The sequence below is a fragment of the Carcharhinus amblyrhynchos genome, chromosome 5, assembly GCF_965287045.1.
Source record: "Carcharhinus amblyrhynchos chromosome 5, sCarAmb.v2.hapA, whole genome shotgun sequence".
Classification (NCBI taxonomy): Eukaryota; Metazoa; Chordata; class Chondrichthyes; order Carcharhiniformes; family Carcharhinidae; genus Carcharhinus; species Carcharhinus amblyrhynchos.
Genome location: NC_137328.1, coordinates 98580398 through 98603160, shown reverse-complemented (window position 1 = coordinate 98603160; position 22763 = coordinate 98580398). Strand labels below are relative to the sequence as shown.

Sequence of the window (22763 nt, the reverse complement as noted above, 5' to 3'; positions counted from 1 at the left end):
AAGTAATTGAAGATGGCAGGAGCAAACAATATCCTAGGCTTTAGTAGTAGAGGCATAAAGCATACAAGAACAAGGATGTTGGATTTGTACAAGGCACTGGTTTGGCCTCGGTTGGAGTGTTGTATCCAGTTCTGGGTGCCACAATTCTGGGGGGAGAATGAGAAAGGATTCACTGGAATGCTTCCAATGTTGAGCTTAGTTATGAAGATAGATTGGAGAGGTTGGGACTGTTCCTTGAAGCGAAGGCTGAGAGGAGATTTGATAGAGGCGTTCAACATGAAGAGTCTGCGTCAGGAAAAACTGTTCCTAGTTGTGAAAGGATTGAGAAAGCGAGGGCACAAATTTAAAGTAATTGGCAAAAGAAGCAAGACTGGCAAAGAAATCTAGTTGAGAGCAGAGGCTGGGAACTCAAGTCATCACAAGTCTCAAGTTTCACATATACATAGGCTGGAATCTGGGTTATACATGCACAATCTGACATTTAAAGGATGGTTAAGGTTTGGAATCTACTGCCTGAGTGTGTTGTGGTGGTGGGTTCATTCAATGTGTTCAGCAGGGAATTGCACTGTTACCTGACCAGGAAGAATGTGCATGGTTATGGAAAGAATGGCACTCAGGGAATTGCTCATTGGGAGACCTCATGTAGACGTGGTGGGCTGAATAGCCTCCTGTACTATAACATTCCTGTGATGATGCATTCTGACAGTGGTACTGTGTAAAATAGGGGAAATATAAAACTACACGTGACCAGGAGTGGAGCACCATAGTGAAGAGTTCTATGGCGGGGACAGGGAGAGGTCCCAGTTAAGAAGAACAGAAAGTACCTCGGAGCAGGAAAAAAAACTGCGGTTGGCCAACCTTTAAGTTAGATGATCCGTAAAAGGATGACTGTGTGTGGCAGGCTATGTTTGGGATAAAGATACCCCCTTGTGAACAGGGATACGGTGATGCAGCTGAAGTTGTGGGTTAGTGCACACTTGGGAATCCAGGGGAAGAGTCTTGAGAGGCACGATGGAAAGTGTGGCATCATTTGAGGCCTGTCAGAGTCAAATGACTACTGGTGAGAATAATGTGAGATCTTCAGTTGTGAAGACTGGGCTCCCTCATGACAGAGATGGAGTTACAATGAGATTGGTTATCTCTGTTAACTGACATCTAGGTGGGTTGCTGAGAAATCCATAGAATCTGGAATTCATTACAACAAATTATCTGTAACAGTCTTAATTGTCTTGATTTTATGGTGATAAAATTATTCCTCAGACTGACAGCAACTTCTGGAATCCACACATCCACAGTTAGATGTGGAATTGTAGTCGATGTTTCTCCATTGGGTGCACTGTTGAAGTCCCCAAAGGCTGCAATCAATTAAAAATCACTGAACAGAGAAGCTTGCCTTTATAATAAAAGCAAAATGCTGCAGATGTTGAAATTAAAACAGTGTACTGGAAAAACTCAGCAGCACTGTTAGCAGCTGTAGAGAGGGAAACAGACTTAATGTTTTGAGTCCAATAGGACATTTATTCAGAACTAAAAAGAGGTAGAGATATGAAAGGTTTTCTGCTTTTGAATAGATGTGAGATGGAGGAAAACAGATCGAGGACAGGTTAGAGGGTAAGGGAAATTAAGATGTAATGAAACTAAAGGCAAAGGAAATGTTAATGATAGAATTAAAGAAACAAAGGATTGGTGTGGGGTGAATAGTAGAGTGAGGGTCAGTGCTGTCCAAAAGCAAAAACATCCAAACAAGACACACAATAGCATTTGGGGGTTGGTGAAGAGAAACTTCAAAATGGAGAAGAGTTCATGGAAGTTGTTAAACTTGATGTTGCGTTCAGAAAGCTGTAAAGTCCCTGAATGGGAAAATGAGGCCCTGTACTTCCAGCTTGGGTTGTGCTCCAATAGAATAATATAGCAGGCCAAGGACAGCACTTGCTCGTGAACTGAGTGAACATGTTCTGTGATGGGGTTATCTGTCTGCATTTGGGCTCCCCAGTGTAGAGGAGACAATATTGCAGGCAGCCAATATGTTTGTTAAATTGAAAGAATTACAAGTAACTTGCTGCTTCACTTGGAAGGAATGTTTTGAGCCTTTGACAATGACAGTGTAAAGGTGCAAGTATTATGCCTTCTACAATTGCATAGGCAGTTGCTATGGGAAAGGAGTGGACCAGGGTGTTGCTAAGAGAATGGAAGTTTCCCAATCATTTATTTCAATGTAAAATTTAATTCAAAGCCTACATTTTAAAGAGTCATGATGGCACAGGAGGTCACTCAGCCTATTGAGTACATACTAGCTCTCTAATTCGGTTAGTTAGATTCTCCTACTCTAGTCCCATAACTGCAAGTTTACTTCCCTCAAACAAAGGATAATTGGTGCATTTTACTTCCTGGTTTGCTTTTTGTGGTAATATTTCAAAGTGATTGGCTTCTCACAATCCTTGATGGAATCTCTATTGTTGGACACTTGGAGTATCCATTCTTTTGGTGAAGGATTTGAACCACACTTCAATAATTTCTAGATCTTTGTGGTCAGCACAAACACTCTTGCTTCGCCACACCACAAACGCTCAACAAATGAAACTGAGCAGTGAGGTGGTATGATCATGCATTAGTTGCAGCACCATGTTGCTGAGAAACTCATGTTTGATTTGTGCCTCCAACTCTGATTTGCATTCACTGACAGTTCTGTAGCAAAAGCTGAATAAGGAGCTGAGCTGTTCATGGCAGTGATGTGGGAACAGAATCTACAGGTTTGAAGGAAATGGAAAATGAGTAAAATGAATATCATGTTTTCCAATGTTTAAACATTAAATGTTTGAAATGCTAGAAGTATTGTGCATGGCACGGGTCCATTGTTCCACTTGTCTTCTATGTATAAATTATTCTTCAGCAAAATGTAAACTTTTATTCATCCATTCTGAGCTTTTATCACTGCCTAACTTTGGAGTTAATATTTTGAATTGAAACCTATTAAAATCTGTTTATTGCTGTAACTTAGCAGTATTTTGTTAGTGTGTAAGGTAAAATGGGAAGTCGAGCAGTAGAGCAATTGCTTTGAGTTAACATATTTTATTAATGTGTGTAAAATGTGAAGTGGTACTTCCATAGTCTGCAAAGCAGTCATTTCTCCTGCTGGCTTCTGAGGGTTAAACAGAATCGTCTGCGACTGAAACGATGGTGAGATCTGATGAAACCTAAGCTGATTGGCTGTGGTATCTCTGCTGATTAGTTCTCTACAAGTACGTTATAGGTGATGTTTTGGAATACTGAAATATATCGTTCCATTTTAATTATGTAAAAAGAAACCTTTTAGCAAATTAGTGGATAAACTATTTGTGCTAATAATTTTAATGTATTAATGAGTATTATTCCATTTTGGAATGAATAGTTTGACAATTTTTCCTGTGTATCTTTCTTATTTTCTCAAACAGAATTTTTACCAGCTTGGTTACTTGTTCAGAAAAATACAAAAATGTTCACTGAAAAATCTGTAGCTTCTATTTCCACTGTTTACAAAAGTACCCTCTGGTCCACCTTTTATCTGCTTGGGCAAGGATTTCCTGTATCATTGTTGTGGCCATAAATTACTGTTGCATCCCTGACACAATCTGAGAATCTTATAGCAGAGAAAGAGGCCATTTAGCCCACTATGCTTATGCTAGCACAGTAATTCTTTTAATCTTCCCAGAGAAATATAAGACTTTTTTAAGTCACAGGTTTCATTCTTTAAAACCTATTTAGTTAATAATTTGATCTGATCTTGGGTTTTGATTTTTTAAAAGGTAGACTTAATGAAGGTTTATAAGATGATGAAGGGGTAGATCATCTCTGCACGCCCACTCTATTTCCTTGGGTGGATGTAGCTGTTACTAGGGGGCATAACTTTCAGGTTCATGGTGGGTGAGATAGCAGGGATGTCTGGTGTAAATTCTTCAGTGGTTGGGGTGTGGAATGCACTGCCTGCTGTGACAGTGGAGTCGGACACTTTAGGAACTTACAAGTGGTTATTGGATAGGCACATGGAGCACACCAGAATGATAGGGAGTGGGATAGCTTGATCTTGGGTTTGGACATAGCTCAGTACAACGTCGAGGGCTGAAGGGCCTGTACTGTGCTGTAATGTTCTATGTTCAACGTAAAATTGGAGATGGAAAATATAGCGATTCAGGAAGTGCGGAGTCTTGAAAAGGCATGTGTTTGGATCCTTTAGCCCATCAAATCTTGAATATTTCTATTGCAGAAGCATTGGATAGACCGAAAGATCTTCCAGTTTGTGCTTAATATTTTGAATGATATTGTAATGAGGCCAATGCCTTGGGCTTTTAAAACTGACTTCAGCCAGTGATTATGTCCAAGAGGATTTTAAATAGTAGGTTAATCAATTGAAAATTAACTTTGTTTTTCCCTCTCCAAAGATGCTGTCTGACCTCCTGAGAATTTCCAGCATTTTCTATATGTTTATATTCATACAGGTAAGGAAAGTTATAACCTGCCTCATCAATCCTTCAATCTCTAACCACATGTTCCACCGTTGCAAAATGCTAGATGTTTCATTCAGTGCATTTTTTCAGGCCAATGTCAAAGAATGCGGATTAGTTAATTTATGGCTGCTGTGTCATTGGTAGGGTTTTCTGCTTGGTCATTCCTATGCTTTATAATTACACAACATCTGTATTACATGTGAAAATCAGACATCATTTGGCATTTCACAATTTGCATGCACTAGGAACAGGAGACACACATTCAAGGACAACTTCTTGGATGCTGGTTTGTGATGTGGGATAGTGGAACTCTTCATTTTCAGAGAGTACGTAGCATGTTTATATGTTTAGCAACACCTGTAATGGTGGTGCTGAAGTATTTCTGCTTGAGTGAGGTTCCAGTGCAGGCATATTTCATGCTGGTTTTGCAGTCATCTACTGGGGCAATAGTGACACAAATGGATCAAACAAAGTGAAAGCTGCATTCCTGAGTGTTGTTATGCTCACTCTATTGTGGTATTATGTCTCACTGCAGCAACACTTGTACTCTGGCATTAACTTGGGTCCAATACACTCAAATTCAATCAAACAAAACCTTCCAACTTAAAAAACTGCATTATTCATTACAAAATACCCTGGAAAAGCAAAGTATATCACTTCACAACTAACTAATGCTGTTGTCAGTCCATATAGGCACTCTGCTTACTAATTAAGCAACATTATGTGTGGATTCCAGTGCATCCCAATGAATGGCCAATTAAATCAACTTTTTTTTGTTTTTATTCCAAATTCAATCCAGTCAAGTCCAATTCAGAGTCTCAAGTTGAGACATTCCTGATCCGAGCTGCCACGACAGGGCTCTCACCTCTTGTCTTGGGATTGATTTACATGATCCAAGCTGATTGGAGGAGCTATACCTACTCCAAGGCTTGATTTCATTTGCATCTTAGCCAAAAGGCCAAGATGCTACTTTAAAAACTTGTTTCAAATGAAGCTAAAATGTAACTTAATGGCTTCAACCAAGTAAGCATGTTGCCAGTACACTTGATCTTAAACATCTTATTTTAGTTGTTCATAATGGACAGAGTACAAACTGTACTTAACCTGTCCATTCTTGTGAATTTTGTATTACCCAAATCTATAGTTCTCTTTTGCCTTCCCAAACTCAGTCAATTCATTAACCAATCAACACCCTTTTCTCCTGTTGTAGGAATTAAGATTGTTTAAAATTTGCCATTTTTGCATTTGTCCTGATGAGTTAAAGATGGAATACTTCAGCAACATGTCTTTTTTCAGAAAAACTTTTAAATATTTAATCTGTCCCTAATCTGTCTAGTTTGATTAGTGATCAGTAGCAGAGAGATAGATATAGTCTATTCAAAATATAAATAAAAATTTAAAGACTTTTTATAAAAATGTGTTTAATGAACAGGTCTTCATGTTGTAAAAGCACTTACTAGAATTGTTATACTGGTAGTTATTTTCAATCTGCTTTTCATTTGCAAAAAACCCAGCATTTTTACAATTTAAATACATCACAGTAGTCACAATTTTGATATAGTTTTAAGCACGTGAAGTGTCTCAAGGCTGAGTCTATATACATTATGTCCCATTAGGTAGTGTACAACATCAGAGCTAACCAGAAGTTATATATATGTTATTAACTGTTCAAACAGCAGTAGAGAAAAGTAAAAGAGAAAATAGTTAAGTATTCATCCACTAGAGATGTTTTCTTTAAACTTTTTTTTGTTTGTTCTGCTGTAATGTGTCTATTTTTAACTGTAGGTAATTTACACAGTAGTGCCTGACCTGTTTTACAGTACTGCTGCCAAATGCTTTAGCATTTTTCATGGGTAAAGAATCATTTGATGTGATCTCACTCATGCAGTGTTTGCATGCATACTTCAAACCAGTAAAATGAGACAGCGCAGTTCTTTTTATATCTGGGAATTTATACTTACTGGTTAAAGAATGATTTAACTGTAAATGTGAAGGATTAATAGATGTGGTGCATTTAATTTTGTCATATTTTTAAGCAATGTTGATGTAGCAAATGGCAGGATAATCACAAATCCTATTGGATAACATGTACCACCATGTGAATCATTCAAGGTAGCAACATTGCAAGAAACTCTACCAACTGTAGCTGGAAGTATGAACAATGCACCTTTAGTACAATTTCAAATACCTGGAAAAGTTGGCACAAGAATCTGTAATTATTTATTATTGCAGTCAAAATAAAGGCATGGTGCATCTTTTCAGCAGCAATAGTCAAACCCTCCCCAGCATAAGTAGGATGTTTAATCTGGAAGTAGATCATTCTAAACTACAAAAGTGCCACTTTAAATGTCCACAATGGGGGGGGGGTTTGCTTCGCTTCATAAAATCAGACTGGCATTTCATTTTGTGTGCGCAGAACCTTGCTTACCTATGCATATGTAGAATGATTTGCATATAGATTAAATGTAGAGTAGTTCAGGAAATTGCCTATATTGGAATAACAAAATATAAAAATCACCCAATTCTGGATGAACAAATAAAATTAATGTCAAATGCTGAAAGGACATACACCAGGCACTATGTATGAGTTAATACAAGGTCAGAAGCTCCTTTTCAAAAAAAAGCAATTTATTTATGCCAAATTATAGTGAGACATCCCATTGCATTTCTTATTTCCATATGCCAGAACAGATCTAGTGTAAACATTTGAAATCTTAAGGAAAGTACCAACTATGCACCATGTTCTTCCAAGAATTAACATTAAAGTTTGAAACCAAACATGAGTTTAATGTGAATGTTGTTTATTTTTATATAAATCATTGCTGCTGTAAAGATGCAAAATAGTCAATCCAAGAACAGCAGAGACTGCAAGATTTGGTTGAGCCTAATCTGAGATAAAATAACAATAGCTTGGATAGAGTCAGTGTAAATTCAGGAAGTATGTGAGAACTTCACTTTAACATGGGGTGGAATCAAGCTGATGAGCAGAGCTTTCACCTGAGGTCAAGCAGATTCTAATTAAAAACTAGGTACAAGTTGCACTCAGATTTTATTGATTTTTGTGCCACACAGTGGTCAGGTAATTCTAGATCAATTCTTGACTAACATTCAATGTAGTTTTCAAACATGCAGTTCCTAGGATCAGTAGACTACTTTGGGCAGCTGACATTAAAATGGTGAGTGAAAAATTCTGCTTTCTTCAAGCTACAGTTGTATTAGTAGCAAGAGGCAGGACATGTTTTACATTCACATCATAAATTCTGGCAGCAATTCTTAAATCAGTTTTGCCTTGTTTGAAAAAAGGCTGTAATTTCTATACTGACCATGCTTGAAAAACTAAATTTGTTTTTGGCAAAAGCTAACACCTGAATCCAGTCTGTACTGATAGTTGGAGTTGGGGGTAGACTGGATGAAGTATTACAAAATGTGTTAAACTCAAACTATTCTGCATTGACTTTTAGCCACTCTAGACATTTGAGTGTCGATGTACTAGGTATCTTGGGCCTGTAACTCTAATTTCTCCTGAGAAGACAACATGGCAAACAGCAATATACATTGCAGAAAATGAACTAAATTTTCATTAAAAAAAAACAGAATCTATCTCATTCTGACAAGATGAACCAAGAGAAAACAAGGGCTGACAGCCAGCAGTTTTGTTTTTAATCATGAGAGACTGCTATATTGTCCAGTAATTCTTTTACTCAAGACAGGTTATTGCAAGCTTTGAAATCAAGTCAACTTCAAAAATACATATAAATAACTTAAAAAAAAACACAGAAAGCCTTCAATAAGATCATTGGAATAAACAGGAATAGCAAACATTCACCAGGTCCTTTTATTTTGTAGTTTCTTCCCATGTTCTGTTCCACAGGCTACTTAGTCCTATGTACCACTGTACAATTTCTGATTACACCACTGGATACTGGTGCTTTTGCTTTGGGAGTAATCCTTGTGCATTCCATTTCAGATATACTGGTTGAAGCAATAACATTCCAGCAATCTTGGAAATTGATCATGAAGAAATGCCAACCTGTCCTGTTATTTTAAAAGGGAAAATCCAAAGCACCTTTCCAGTGAATCCCTTTGAGTTGCAATCCTATAGCGATCAAGGTGCTTTCTTCGTACAGCTGCCAGGGAGCTCCTGGAAATTAACTTTTGACCTGTAGAAACCAGATTTAACCACACTATTAGGACCACCAAATGATCTCTGCATGCTGTAGGCCCAACTAAGATCCAGGATTGGGTGGGGGGGGGGGGGGGGGGGGATGCAATATTTTTTAAAAATTATTCATTTATGGAACATGGGGTGTCACTGACTGGCCAGCATTTATTGCTCATCCCTAGTTGAGAGTCAGCCACATTGTTGTGGTTCTGGAGTTATACGTAGGCCAGACCAAGTAAGGACAGATTTCCACTAGTGAACCAGATGGATTTTTCTGACAATTGACAATGGTTTCATGGTCCTCAGTAGATTCTTAATTCCAGATTTTTTTTTTGAATTCAAATTCCACCATCTGCCCTGGTAGAATTTGAATGTGGGTCCTCAGAACATTAGCTGAGTTTCTGGATTAATAGTCTAGTGACAATACCACTAGGCCATCACCTCCCCATTTGCTTTCATGTTGTTACTTGAACCAATAAATATTAATGGACTTTCTTGCCAATTTTCTCATTTAAAAAGGTATCAATTTCTTGCTGAACTATAATTTTCAAGGTGCTCACCACTCTTATCTCTCATATGCAATCATTATATTTGTCTCTCCACTGTGAGTGGACCATTCAACAGGGAATTGCACTCCAGTTCTCATGTAACATACTAACTTCCAGTATGGAATTGGATTGTGACTAAGGACAGGAACCCTCACAGATTACTCCCTTCAGCATTGATGGGTACATCTGTAGAGCCTTACAGTGATCCTTGCTGAGACACACCATGTCAACAGTGACCAGGGATCAAACTGGGGCCTTCCTGGTCAGTCATTAATTGAATAAACTCAATGAGCTAGCAGTGGGCAGGGCTGCTGAGGACTTCTATACTTCTGAAATTATGAGAAACTTACTGGTTTGGTTGACTGCATGCGATGGTGAGGTTAGAATACACTGACTGATCCACTCTAAGCAGATGGTGAAGGTGCTATAAACATTCTTAGCATCCCACCAGAGAAACCAATAAAGATTTTTGGACTCATTCCTACTTGCAATCCAGTGACCCCTTTGGATTCAGCTTGGGTACACTTCCCCTCTATTGTGGTAAAATGCCTGCTGGCACTTGCTACTGAACCATGTGCATTAAGGACATTTTGGATAAGGTTCCAGAAGACCATCATCCATGACACCAGATTCCAAGTGTAGACACTTCCTGGAGCTTGGGGTGGGGGCAGGGGTTGCCAGAGGGGAAGAAGGTTTAAAGAAAGCAAAAAGGAGCACCTTAAATGTAACAATTCAATTGTGCTTTTTTTTTAATAAAGAATGGAAGAAAAACCACCCAGTACCCCAGCACAAATGGGCTAAAATTAGCCTTCCTAGATGCCAAGGCATTAATGATTGAAAATCATGTGTATGCATTTAAAACAAACTCAATTACTAGCAAAAATGTTAAACGAAAACACGTTACCTGTTGTGGATCATATGGCTCTTTACCAGATGTCCTGCTGCAAGTGCTGCCATGAGAGACAGCTCCCCTGCCATTACTGTACCACAAACTACCTCTGCCAGCTGACGTGCATTTTCACCAGGAAACACTTTACTTGGACCCTGAACACCAAGCATCTGAGAGAAGAAAACAAGCCTGGATATTTCTTTTAAACAAAATCTTTCATTAGATCATAGAATCTCTACAGTGCAGGAGAAGCCATATGGCCCATCACGTCTGCCCAACCACATCTCACCCAGGCTCTCTCCTCATCCCATGCACTTACCCTAGCTAGTCCCCCTCACATTAAGAGGCAATTTAGCACGGCCAATCCATCTAACTCGCACATCTTTCAGACCATGGGAGGAAACTGGAGCACCCGAAAGAAACCCATGCAGACACAGGGAGAATGTGCAAACTCCACACAAAAAATGACCCAAAGCTGGGAATCAAACCCAGGTCCCTGGGGTTGTGAGACAGCAGTGCTAATCACTGTACCACCGTGGACAACAGTTCATGTGTATCAGTCGCAATTAAATTTCCAAATAAACTGAAGCTGCTGCTGGGTGAGAATATGCCTCCTCGTCTACTTCCAATTAGCATACAGGAGCCCATAATGTCTGTGCCCATAATTCAAATAAGTGGTGCCACTGGCAAGGCCAGCATTTTATTACCCATCTCTAATTGACCTTGAATTAAGTGGCTTACTAGGGCATTTCAAAGGGCAGTGGCTGTGGATTGGGTGTCACATATAGGCCAGACTGGGTAAGAATAGTAGATTTCATAGAAATATAGAAGCAGGAAGGGACCATACGGCCTTTGAGCCTTTTGCACCATCATTATGATTGTCCACCTCAACAGCCTGATCATGCCTCTTCCCATATTCTTTGATCTTTTTCATCCCAAGTACGACACCTTACTGATTCTTAAAAACATACAATGTTTTGGCTTCAACTACTTTGTGGTAACAAGTTCCACAGTCTTACCAATCTCTGGGTGAAGAAATTCTTCCTCACCTGTTCTAAATGGTCTATCCTCTATCCTCAGATTGTGACTCCTGGGTCTGGACATCCCCATCACTGGGCACATCCTTCTTGCATCAACCTGATCTAATCCTGTTAGAATTTTATAGGTTTCTATGAAGGACATTAGTGAACAAGGTGGGATTTTAGATCTGATAACTTGATATTCCAGATTAATTCACTGAATGCAAATTCCAACATCAAATCAACGATACTTTGATGGTCACTATTACTGACACTAGCTTTCAATTCTGGATTTTATTAATTAAATTTAAATTCCACCAGCTGCCAAAGTGGGATTTGAGCCCATGTCTCCAAAGCATTAACCTGAATTACTGGTCAACCACCATCTCCCCACTATGTCAGCATCTAAGGCCCCACCTACATTGGTTAGACAAACAAAATATTCTACACCCCTATTCCAAGAAGAACATTAGTGTTTCCCTAGTGTCTTGTTTACCATATCAGGTTGTTAATCTTTTGCTTTATCTGTTGGACCTTGCTCTGTTTTAGTAATCGGATACCAATCATTACACTTTATTTTAGAATGTTCTCCAGATGTGAAAGGAGTTATATCAAGAAAATAAAATTACTTGAGCTAAAAATATAATTCCATCTTTGCCATTTGCATCATCATAGCTAGTCTGTGCTTTGGGAATTAGATTTTGAAACAAAAGTTATTAGTTTTACGAGGATGTAACTAGTATGGTAGATAATGGGGAATTCTAGTATGTCTGGATATCCAAAAGGCATTTGATAAGCTGTCACATAGCAGGTAAATAGGCAAATAAGGGCTCAGGAAGTTGGGATCATATATTAACATAGACAGAGGATTGGTTAATGGATGGAAAACAGAATAGGCATAAACAAGGTTTTTTCAAGTTGGCAGGTTGTGACCAGAGAATGCCAAGGATCAGTGATGGGACCTCGGATATTTATAACCTACATTAGATTGTAAGAAAAGAATGGGAGTAATGCATCTAGGTTTGCTGATGATATCAAGTCGTGGAAAGGGAAGCTGTGAGGAGGATACAGAAGATGAAATGAGATATAGACAGGTTAGGCAAGAAGGCAGATGGAGTATAATATTGGAAAGTGTCAAGACTTTTTTTTATCCTAGTTGCATGAAAAAAAATTAAAAAGGTTAGAAACTTGGTGTGCTTGTGCAAGGAACTTAAAAGTCAGCAAGCCATGAGAGGTACCATCATGTTAGCCTTTATAGTCTGGGGATTGAAGAACAAAAATGAAGATGTTTTGCTACAATTATACAGGACTTTGAGACCGCATCCAGAATATTGCGTGCAGTTCTGGTCTTCACACTGAAGGAAGGATATACTTGCACTGAAGACAGTACTGCAAAGGTTCAAATTGGTCCCTGGGATAAAGAAATTATCCTATGATGAGAAGCGGAGTAAATTGGATTTATATTTTCTGCTGTCTAGAAGAATGTGAGGCAATACCATCAAAAACTACAACATTCTGAAGCATACATGGGACACATTATTTCTGCTGGTCAGGAAAAGGGTGTAGGACTGAGCAGGAGGAAAGAAATAAAGGGTTATGAATCTTTGGAATTTTCTATCCAGAGGACTGTAGATGGCCCATTAATGAATATATTTAAGGCTGGGATAGATAAATTTTGGATCTCTGAGAATAAAGGGATATGGGGAATGGGCTGGAAAATGGAGTTGAAGCCCAAAATCAACCATGATCATTCTGAATAGTGGAACTGGCTCAATGGACTGTGTGGTCTATTCCTGCTCCTCTTTCTTGTGTTCCTCAGTTTCTTTCAGATGCCTTGGTTTAGTTAACAGATGACAATTCTCATCTTTAGTAAGAAATTGAACTGCATTAATAACAAAATATACATGCAAACTCTCACCTGCAGGCAGGTTTGTTGTGGTGGCAAGTTGGTCCCTCCTCCAACCGTGCCAACCTCTATGGATGGCATGGTACAGCTGATGTACAAATCTTCATTACTGATGCCAGTTGATTCCATTAATGTAATACAATTTGAACTACTAACATTCTGGGCTGGGTCCTAAACATAGAAAAACACAGCATCAACTCCTGTTTGTACAGTATGTAGGCATCTGCAAAATTATGACAAAAAACTGGGCAGATTGAAGAGATTGAGCTGTGAACAACTAACCCCATTTTTATCAACATTTTATAAACCACCTATATGCATGTTTAAATCTTAACTGGACCAAGATATTACATTCAGAGTGGCAACACCCTGGTTGTCTGGGCAAATTAGACGGCCAATCACAAAAGTAGTTTTAAGGGGTCAAAGTCCGTGATTTGCAATCATTCATAGCCTATTTTATATTTCAGAATTGTTACAGGAACTGCTTATTTTAAGATTACAACGCAGTAAAGCAACTATGTAAATTTGCGAATTGGGTTATCTTAAAAATGAGAGTTTATGGTGTATTTTTTCATTACTCATTCTTTCATTAGATGTGAGTGTTACTGGCAAGGCTAGCATTTGTTGCACATCGCTAATTGCCCTTGAACTGAGTGGCTTGCTGGGCCATTTCAGAGGCAATTAAGAGTCAACCACATTTGTGTATGCCAGACTGGGTAAAGATGGCAGATTTCCTTCCTTAAAAGTACATGAATGAAACATGGGTTTTTAACAACATTAACCGATAGCTTCATGGTCACCATTACTGAGATGGTCTTGGAAAGACTAGCAAAAGGTGAATTGCAGACTCTTGAAGCAACATTGCTACTCTATTTACTTTCTGATGACAGATGATGTTAAAAGTAAATAATGGATGGGTTCCAACAGTCTAGTACAGTTCTCAATAAATACTCACTGGTAGGGTAGGATAGCCTCAGACAGTTTTAAACAAGAGGTTTCTACCAAAACCAGAGAATTTCATTACAAAATTACCTCCGTTTCCAACTTAACAATAAAGCTTAAATTAACATTAATAATCTATACTATTAAATACTTTATAGTAAAACCATCTAGTTTCATTATGTCACTGTTGCCCTGAATTTAATCAGAGTCTATTCAGGCATCAACAACACAGATTTCTCATTTACAAATTTTCCACATCAATATCTGAACACATGTACTCCATGGACGGCTGATAGTATATTTCCAGTAAGATTTGGCGAGGATGAATGCTTCTAACGTTGGAAAATTGTTGTGTTTTGTCAGTGGCACCAATGCAAACTTATCATGAAGCAAGATGAAGGTTTCAAAGGATCCCTGCACTTACCTGCCCACATGCAATATAAATAGCGGTAACAATATTTGCAGCATGTGCGTTGTAACCACCAAGACTTCCAGCCATAGCTGAGCCCACCAAGTTTTTGCTGATATTCACTTCTACAAGAGACTCCGTAGAGGTTTTTAATACCTAAAGAAAACAAGATGCAAAGAGGATTAAACTCAGACAATTACTGGAAAATCTTAGTTGGGAGCTTAAATACTATTACTGTGTAACACTCAAAATAATCCAAAACAGATGTGTTAGTATACCTCACACACAACCTTGGCTGGAATGACTGCTTCACAGACTATAGACTTTCCCCTTCCCTCAATCCAGTTAATTGCAGCAGGTTTCTTGTCTGTGCAGTAGTTGCCACTGACTGCTAGAACACGCATAGACGGGAACTCTTCCTGCAATCTGGAGAGAGCCTTCTCTGTACCCTAAGAAAGAGGGAAGCAGACTTGATGTCAAATTCTGGATCATTTGCAAAAGGATCTCTCTCTCTCTAGTCATCCATCTGACTCCTGTAGAAAAGCAGGCACACAATTTGCACAGCATTTCCAGTTCCTGCTTTCCACAATAGTGCTTATCTGCATCAATGCACAAACTTCATCAGGCTGAAGTTTACTAAGACCATTTAAAAGCAGCAGTCATAGAATTTTTTAAGGCTGAAACAAAAACAATATTTAGATCTGCAGATTAAAATGGCAGGATTCATAGCTTCGCCTTGAGTGTGAAGCTTTTTCAGATCACATTCTGTTCTCAGCTGAATCAAATAACTTACACAAAGATCTAATTGACAAATATAGTTAAACAGCATTCATGCCTTTACTGCTTTGTGTAAAAACTGGCCAATAGTTGATTAACGAGGTGTAAAATTTAATGAAAGGACTATTGTGCTACCTGAAACAACCTTGGACATGAACATGAACTTAAAGGCAACATGTTATAAAACAGGAATAAGCTACTAAATTACTGTGTGTATGATACGGAACTTATAATAAATGACACTTTTAAAAATACATACAAAATGGTTATGAAATTGATAGGCACAGCACAAGGCCACCTCAGCAGAGGTGTTTTGCCAGAGTACAGTCTCATGGTTCAGGCTTCTAATGTTGACATTCCCAAGTCCATAGGACACTGCCTTTTATTGATGTGTGCATGTACAGGATGTTGACACCCATCCTGAAATGTTGATACCAGTCTTGTATTCATTGGCCAAAAGGTTCAAACAAATAACTGACCCTAGAAATAAAGTACATTAATGAGTGCTCGAAGATAAGTGACAGTCCCAGTCAGGTTGAAGATAGATCAGTGAAAATAGAGGAAGACCAGGCAAGAGCAAGGAGGACCAGGGGAAAGAACTTCCTAACACAATGGACAGAAAGCATAATACAGTTGTTGCAATTAATACACTTTCATGCCAACTGTCCGTTTGTCTTCTAGGACCACTGAACCTCTCTCATCTGTCACAGGTTGAGAACTTTTCCTGTCTAATTATCTAATGCATCATCTAATGTTTATAGTACAGAAGTGTATTGCTGGAAAAAAAAAGACATGAACTCATCAGGACAAATCAAATGATTACCAACATTAAAAGGAATAAAAATTTGTACTATATGAAAAGAATGGTGATTGGCTGGCATGGGGACTTTAGGCTTTATGATGGAGAACAGAGCAGGGAAACGCTGTCTAGCTATTGGTTAGATGAAAAAGGCAAGACTGTCAGCAAACAACAATATTCCCTTTGTGAATATGTGTAACTTTTAGCATGTGTAAGTGAACCATGCTGTAAGCAACTGAATTTTAAGTTGGTTTTTATAGTGTAATTCTTAACACAACCAGGATTGTTTAAGCAAGTGTTGTTCATTCGTGAATCACATCTACTGTTGGGCACTATATATTGAGCACTATATATTGAGATTTGCAAGCATGAGCTGGTCAGGTATAGTCAGTCCTTTGCCTATTTGAATAGCCAAAATTATGGGATGTTTGTACAACCCACCACCAGTTACTGGACGTAAAGCCTACATATCTGGCATCACATCAGCATTGTCATTCATATACCACATTAGTGTGATAGGCAGGATGTCCTTCTGGCTTGACTATGTGATGACATGTATGTAGGCTAAAAACAGTCACTGCATCCTTCTCATGTAGTATAAGTTGTTCCCTTTGCTGTTAGTAATCACGCAATCTGTCCTGTTAAGTATGAGATGACAATTCTTAAACAGCATGTTCATTTTTTTCCATCAATAATGCATCATATCGGAACAGTTGCTTATTAATAAATTACCTCAAAATCATGCAAACTCTTGATCCAGAGGTATTTGATACTGCATTACAAAATAGTAAAATCTTGCGTTATAAAATAGTAACTTGGATAACTTGTGCCAACTTATAAATTGTGAGTATCAATTTTCCAATATATAGTCTGCTGCCTGCAATAGGTATGAGCTTCATAAATGGTGGGAACATTGGGAACATTTTTCACATCTGTACTCCATTTTCGTTTCAGCAGCACTCTTTCAATCTTTAATATACTGTACTGTAGAGAAATACTTGCAGGGAGTGGTTGCACTAATGTTCAAGTGCCTGCCGACTGCAGCACTGACTCAGGGTTAAACAGCAGGTTAATATTTTAGTCAGCCAGTTTTATTGACAAAGGCAAAATACTGTGATTGCTGGAAATCTAAGGTCTGGCAGTTTCTACGGAGGAAGAAACAAAAACATACTGGGTTTGTGACCATTCATCAAAAGAGGAAAATATTCTAAATCTTAAAACTGCAAAAGTGTGGAAGGGGCAAGAAGAAAGAACAAATGGAAATTGAATGGGGATTACAGGGTCAACGGCAGGATTCTGAGGAATGTGAAGAACAGAGAGATCTTCGGGATCCTATTCACAGATCTCAAGTGGATAGAGCCGTGAAGAAGGCTTATCGTGTGTTAGTGTTTATTAACAGAGGATTTGAGTTAAAGAGCCATGGGGTTTTGCTGCAACTACACCTGACTTTGGTGAGACCACATTTGGAATACTGTGTTCAGTTCTGGTTACCTCCCTATAAGAAGGATGTGGAAGCATTGGAGAGGGTGCAGAGAAAAGATTTATCATCGGATGCTGCCTGGTTTGGAGAGTAGGTCTTATGGGGAAAGGTTGAGGGAGCTGGGGCTTTTCTCTTTAGAGTGGAGGAGGATGAGAGGTGACTTAGAGGTTTATCAGATGAGGGGGACAGATAGAGTGGACGTGCAGAGACTATTTCCTCAGGTGAACGTAGCTGTTACTAGGGGGCATAACTATAAGGTTCACGGTGGGAGATATAGGAGGGATGTCCGAGGTAGATTTTTCACTTAGAGAGAGTGGTTGGGGTTTGGAATACACTGCCTGCTGTGATAGTGGAGTCGGACACTTTAGGAACTTTCAAGCGGTTATTGGATAGGCACATGGAGCACCCCAGAATGACAGGGAGTGGGATAGCTTGATCTTGGGTTTGGACATAGTTCGACACAACATTGAGGGCTGAAGGGCATGTACTGTGCTGTACTGTTCTATGTTACTATGTCTGTGATAAAGTAATAGGCAGGAAAGATTAAATGACAAAGGCAAAAGGGGGCTGTAACAGAAAAAATATTTTTATTTACTAATGTTACAAGTAAGCTCACATTAACACTGCAATAAAGTTGTGAAAATCCCTAGTTGCCACATTCTGGCACCTGTTTGGGTACACTGAGGGAGAATTTAGCATAGCCAATCCACCTAACTAGCACATCTTTCGGACTGAGGGGGGAAACCGGTGTACTTGGAGAAAACCAATGCAGATACAGGGAGTACGTGCAGACTCTACACCAACAGTGACCCAAGCCAGGAACTGAACCCAGGTCCCTGGCATTGTGAGGCAGCAGTGCTAACCACTATGCTGAGGAACAGATGAACTGCGAAGGGTGATAGCAGAATCATTACCAGGGCTTGCACCCAGAGATTATAATGATCTGAAAGTGCTGAATTCAGTTTGGAAGGCTATAAAGTGTTGAATCGAAAGATAAGATGCTGATCATCAAAAAGTGCAGGCAGGCAACTCAGAGGATCAGAGAGGGACAGGGAATGAAAATGGAAGCAGTCCAAAAGCTCATGGTCACATGACCATGGTGTGTCACAGACCTTCCTTTTTTTTCCCCCAAGCCACCCCTTTGCCCTGCCCCTGTGGTTGCTTAAAATCTGTTATCACCCAACATTTTCCCGTCTTGACAAAAGGTCATAAACCTGAACATCAACACGCTTTGTCTCTACAATAATGTTGCATGACCTGTTCGGTTGCGCTAGCATTTTTATATACAAGTGTACTTACCTTTGAGATCATATTCATGCCCATTGCATCACCAGTTTTGGATTGAAAACGGATATAAAGGTCACGTCCAGCAAGCCCAATCTGCAGCTTTTCAAGTCGGGCAAACCTATATATTAGAATTGAAAATATAGTGTGGACATTCATATAAAACCTGAGATTTGATGCAAGATGTAGTGGATTTGTGCAGGTCAGAAGCTGCAGTATCAGTTTAGCCATGTGGTATCATACAAATCCTGTCTGGTTTCACAAAAAAGTTCCAGTGATTTATGGGGCTAAGATTCTGGTGGCTGGAGTGGGTTAGAATCCTTCAATCCACCAATTCTGTTGATTATTTAAGTTAAGCCCACTGGACAACTGTGTACGGAGAGTTTTGCTTTGAGAACGGGGAGAACACCAGGTACAGCAAACTGATTACAGAGGAAAATCAATTACTTCTCCAAACAAAATTGTTAATACATTAAAAAACATGTCAATCCTCTGATTTTTCCTGGGATTTATTTCTACCATTTGAAGCAGCAATGCATTGCTCAATTTTCCTCCCAGCTGTTGGGCTGAGCATCATTAAGCACCTTCAAAAGACACAGCCATTCCAATTGTGTAGGTAATCATATTATTCACAGGAATGATGGATGCAGTGCCCACTTGACCACATCTCTACTGGTGAAGAAGAAATCTACAGAATCCATAGTGTGCTCTGAACATTTAAAATAATTCACAGGCAAGACTGTAAAGTGCTCCAAATTTGACTGCAGCCTCTGGAGAACATTTTTAAAAAGCTTTATTCTATGATAGACACAGTAAGACTCACAACACCAGGTTAAAAGTCTAATGGGTTTATTTGTTAGCATGAGCTTTTGGAGCACTGCTCTTTCATCAGGTGACTCCTTACACTTCTATGATAGGGTCGTACTTGGTATAGTGTCAAATTCAAGCAGTGAGGTGCTGCATTTATGTAACTTTTCCTTCAAGGAATTAGAAGCTAGGTTAGGCCAGGCCATATTCTTAACTCTACAATCAGGGAAATTGAAACTATACTACACCAATGTTACACCTATGTCGTAAACACAGCTGTAGGAAACTTCCTCCTGTCTGATGTTAGGATCAAGTTCCAGACTTAAGCAATAACAGGGTAGAAACTGCAGTGGATTTTCATCACAAATAGAAATGTACATTTTGCTGAAAGGCGACATGACCATGCAGTGAAACAAAAGGCCCTTAGTTGTGACAGGGGAGGGTGACAAGGGAACAAAAAGGAACTGATCCAATTTTCCACGCAAAGGCAGCTAAATAGCAATCACTAAGTGTCTGAAGTTCAAGAGTCTCACACTAATTTGGACGTATGCACAAAAGCTCACCTGCTGGTGCTATCAAACATCTCTTTTATAATCTGAAAACCGTCAGGGTTGTCCAGCCAAGCTTTCACTTCTGCAGCCTCACATGCAGTAGGCAGCCTCACAACTGGCCCTCTAGTCATCCCGTCTGCTAGTACACGGCTCCGTGCTCCACCACCAAGCTTAAAGTAAAGTATTAATCAAATATTTTAAACAAATTGCAATACAACTTTGATGCAATAAAGCATTCAATTACAAAGCACTTATGCAATAACACAGGCAATTTGCTTCTACTTACACATATTGCCCTGCAGCCTCGATTAGCGCTTGCCACAAGGCAGCCTTCAGTAGTTGCCATAGGCACTTGGAACTCCTTCCCATTCAGACAAAGTGGCCCAGCAACTCCCACAGGGATGGGCATGTAACCAATGATATTCTCACAGCAAGTGCCCAGGACCTAGAAGTCCAAGTTAGATTAAATAAATTCACGTGAATTAACCTGAACGGCAACTATCAGTTGGCTACAGTCCAGTTGTTAACTGGATGTTCCTGGTTTGATCTCCTGTCTGCAGAGTTACCAGCGGTGGTACAAATGGCCTCAAGACCCTTAGTAAAAATAAACTAACCAAGGGTTTCTATTCCAGAATATCTTCCCTCAGTGTGCACATTTAGATATCAAGTTAAGATGACACTTGAACGGCTTCTTAAAAGTTAAAACACAGTCTCAAACACTCACCATCTACCCCTTGCACATAAAATACAAGTCAAGCATTAAGTGGTGGTGATGGGTGCATGAGGGAGGTCCAAGAGTAAAAGGATTGGAGATAAGTAAAAAGAGGATGAGAAAATGATTTACTTGAATATTGCTGAAGAGGGACATGCCACCAAAAACGTTTGTCTTTGCACTGATCAGGACAAGAGCAAGGATGCCAAATGATAATTTGTATTAGAGGAAAAGGGTGCTGATTGATTAGCTGAGGTGTTGCCATAGAGAACTTGGCTCCCCAAGCTCCAGATAATTAAACAAAATAAGAGTTAAACATATTCCTCTTGTTTGCCGACAGCGGATCCCTTACAAGGTGAGCAAATGTTGAGGGAACCATTTACAAGACAGAGGAGGCCAATTTTAATAGTGTGAGAAGCTATACGAATCCCAACACATATACTGGCTGTTGAAAGTAGGCTTGTGATAGACCATAGCGTAGAGTTGATTAATAATGGAGTTCTGAACTAGTACATTGAGAAAAGGCGTTGGACTGCTCTCAGAATGAATTTGAACCTGGATTGAAGCATACTAAAGGTGTGGAAGGAAATTGTTATAGGCAGCTGCAGATACAAAGATTATGAACACATCATCTGCACTATCGGACACATGCACAGGGTAGTAGGTTAGGCTTCATTTAAATCAGAAACATGTTTCTTATAGAAACAACAAAAAAAGTGAGCACTGGAGCTAGAAGAAATTGAAGATAATCATTCAAGCTCAAAGTGTGGCTCAGTTACACTTGCAATAGTGGTACACATTCAGAACAGGAACCTGTACTCTACTGGCAGAAAGAAATATGCTCAAGCCATGTGCTTCTTTGAATTACCCAGGAACTTGGGGAGATAATAGTTCACTGCTTTTTCCGCTGCAACACCTCGGTCAGAGGTGACTTGCCAATCAGCACTAGTTTGTGTTCTTGCATTTATCCTGATGAGCACAAGATGAAAGGTTTCTGCATCATGTCTCTTTTCAGCAACATTCAAAATAATTTATTTTCATTTAACACATACACCAAGTACTATCAAAATACTGATTACATCTGGAAGATGATGTAGAGTAGCATGATATGAACTTGATCCCCTAATCAATGAGTTTAAGATGCTGGAGGAGAAACAAGGTATCATTCTTTATGGAGATGTGAGGAGTTCCAGTGGTGTGGAGTCTACTGTCTTCCTATATCAGACTCCCCAGTTGCAGAAGAGAATCATTAAGGACTGAGAATAAAGAAAACTAAGGTAGCACACAGCAATCTCAAAATGCTGGGTTCTTGATTATCAAGTTTAACATAAATCTTCATTAAAAAAAAATCTGGAAAATTAATTTCCTCCTAAGAAGTAAAATTTGCATCACTTAGACTAGCCAAAGGCTAAAAATACAACTTCTAGAAAATATTTTCAAATTGGTAATTCTTTTTCCTTTTAGAAACATATGCATAGCCCATTAAGCCTCACTTCATTTGCTGCCACACTAAAATATTTTATATTTCTTTCATTTCTCACTCTTAATAAAGCACACCTCCACATTTCAATGCATTTGCAAACTGTCTCACTCTTTAATCCCCCAATATTGATAGCTTTAACTTACCAATGAGTAATCATAGTCCCTGTAGGGAAGGAGCTGTAGTGCAGTAGATTTTGGGAGTTTTGGAGCCAGAAGCTGTCTACGTATGAAGACACCCCGTTCGGGAGTTTCCATCATATTCTCCAGTTTGTAAACTGAAATGTGTTTGGCATTCACCAGACAAATTACCTCAGCATCAGTGAGGTATTTTGCTCCTCTCTAGAGAGGGTGAAAAACATCACATCACTGGTATTTTACATCAAATTTAATCCTAAGAGCTCTACAATAAACATTTCTTCAATAATCCCATGGAAAATAGATACTCACAATGAAGCAAAACTACCAGTTTAGTATTGCCTTACACTATAACTGCATAATTTTGTTCAGTCAGTATG

General features: G+C 39.1%; 1 protein-coding gene across 5 annotated transcripts in view; it reads right to left on the bottom strand.

Annotated features, from left to right (window-relative positions):
- Positions 1-5882: 5882 nt before the first annotated feature.
- Positions 5883-22763, bottom strand: part of hmgcra (3-hydroxy-3-methylglutaryl-CoA reductase a) — a 113519-nt gene continuing 96638 nt past the window's right edge. For all 5 annotated transcript variants that reach the window (XM_080189291.1, XM_080189294.1, XM_080189293.1 and 2 more), the window contains 9 exons: positions 22393-22587; positions 20341-20499; positions 20067-20224; positions 18712-18817; positions 14635-14805; positions 14372-14512; positions 13018-13176; positions 10096-10250; positions 5883-8641 (listed from right to left, as the gene is read on the bottom strand). In XM_080189291.1, coding sequence (XP_080045417.1) covers positions 8587-8641; positions 10096-10250; positions 13018-13176; positions 14372-14512; positions 14635-14805; positions 18712-18817; positions 20067-20224; positions 20341-20499; positions 22393-22587 — 1299 coding nt within the window. In that variant the 3' untranslated portion in view covers positions 5883-8586. The remainder of the gene's footprint in view (positions 8642-10095; positions 10251-13017; positions 13177-14371; positions 14513-14634; positions 14806-18711; positions 18818-20066; positions 20225-20340; positions 20500-22392; positions 22588-22763) is intronic.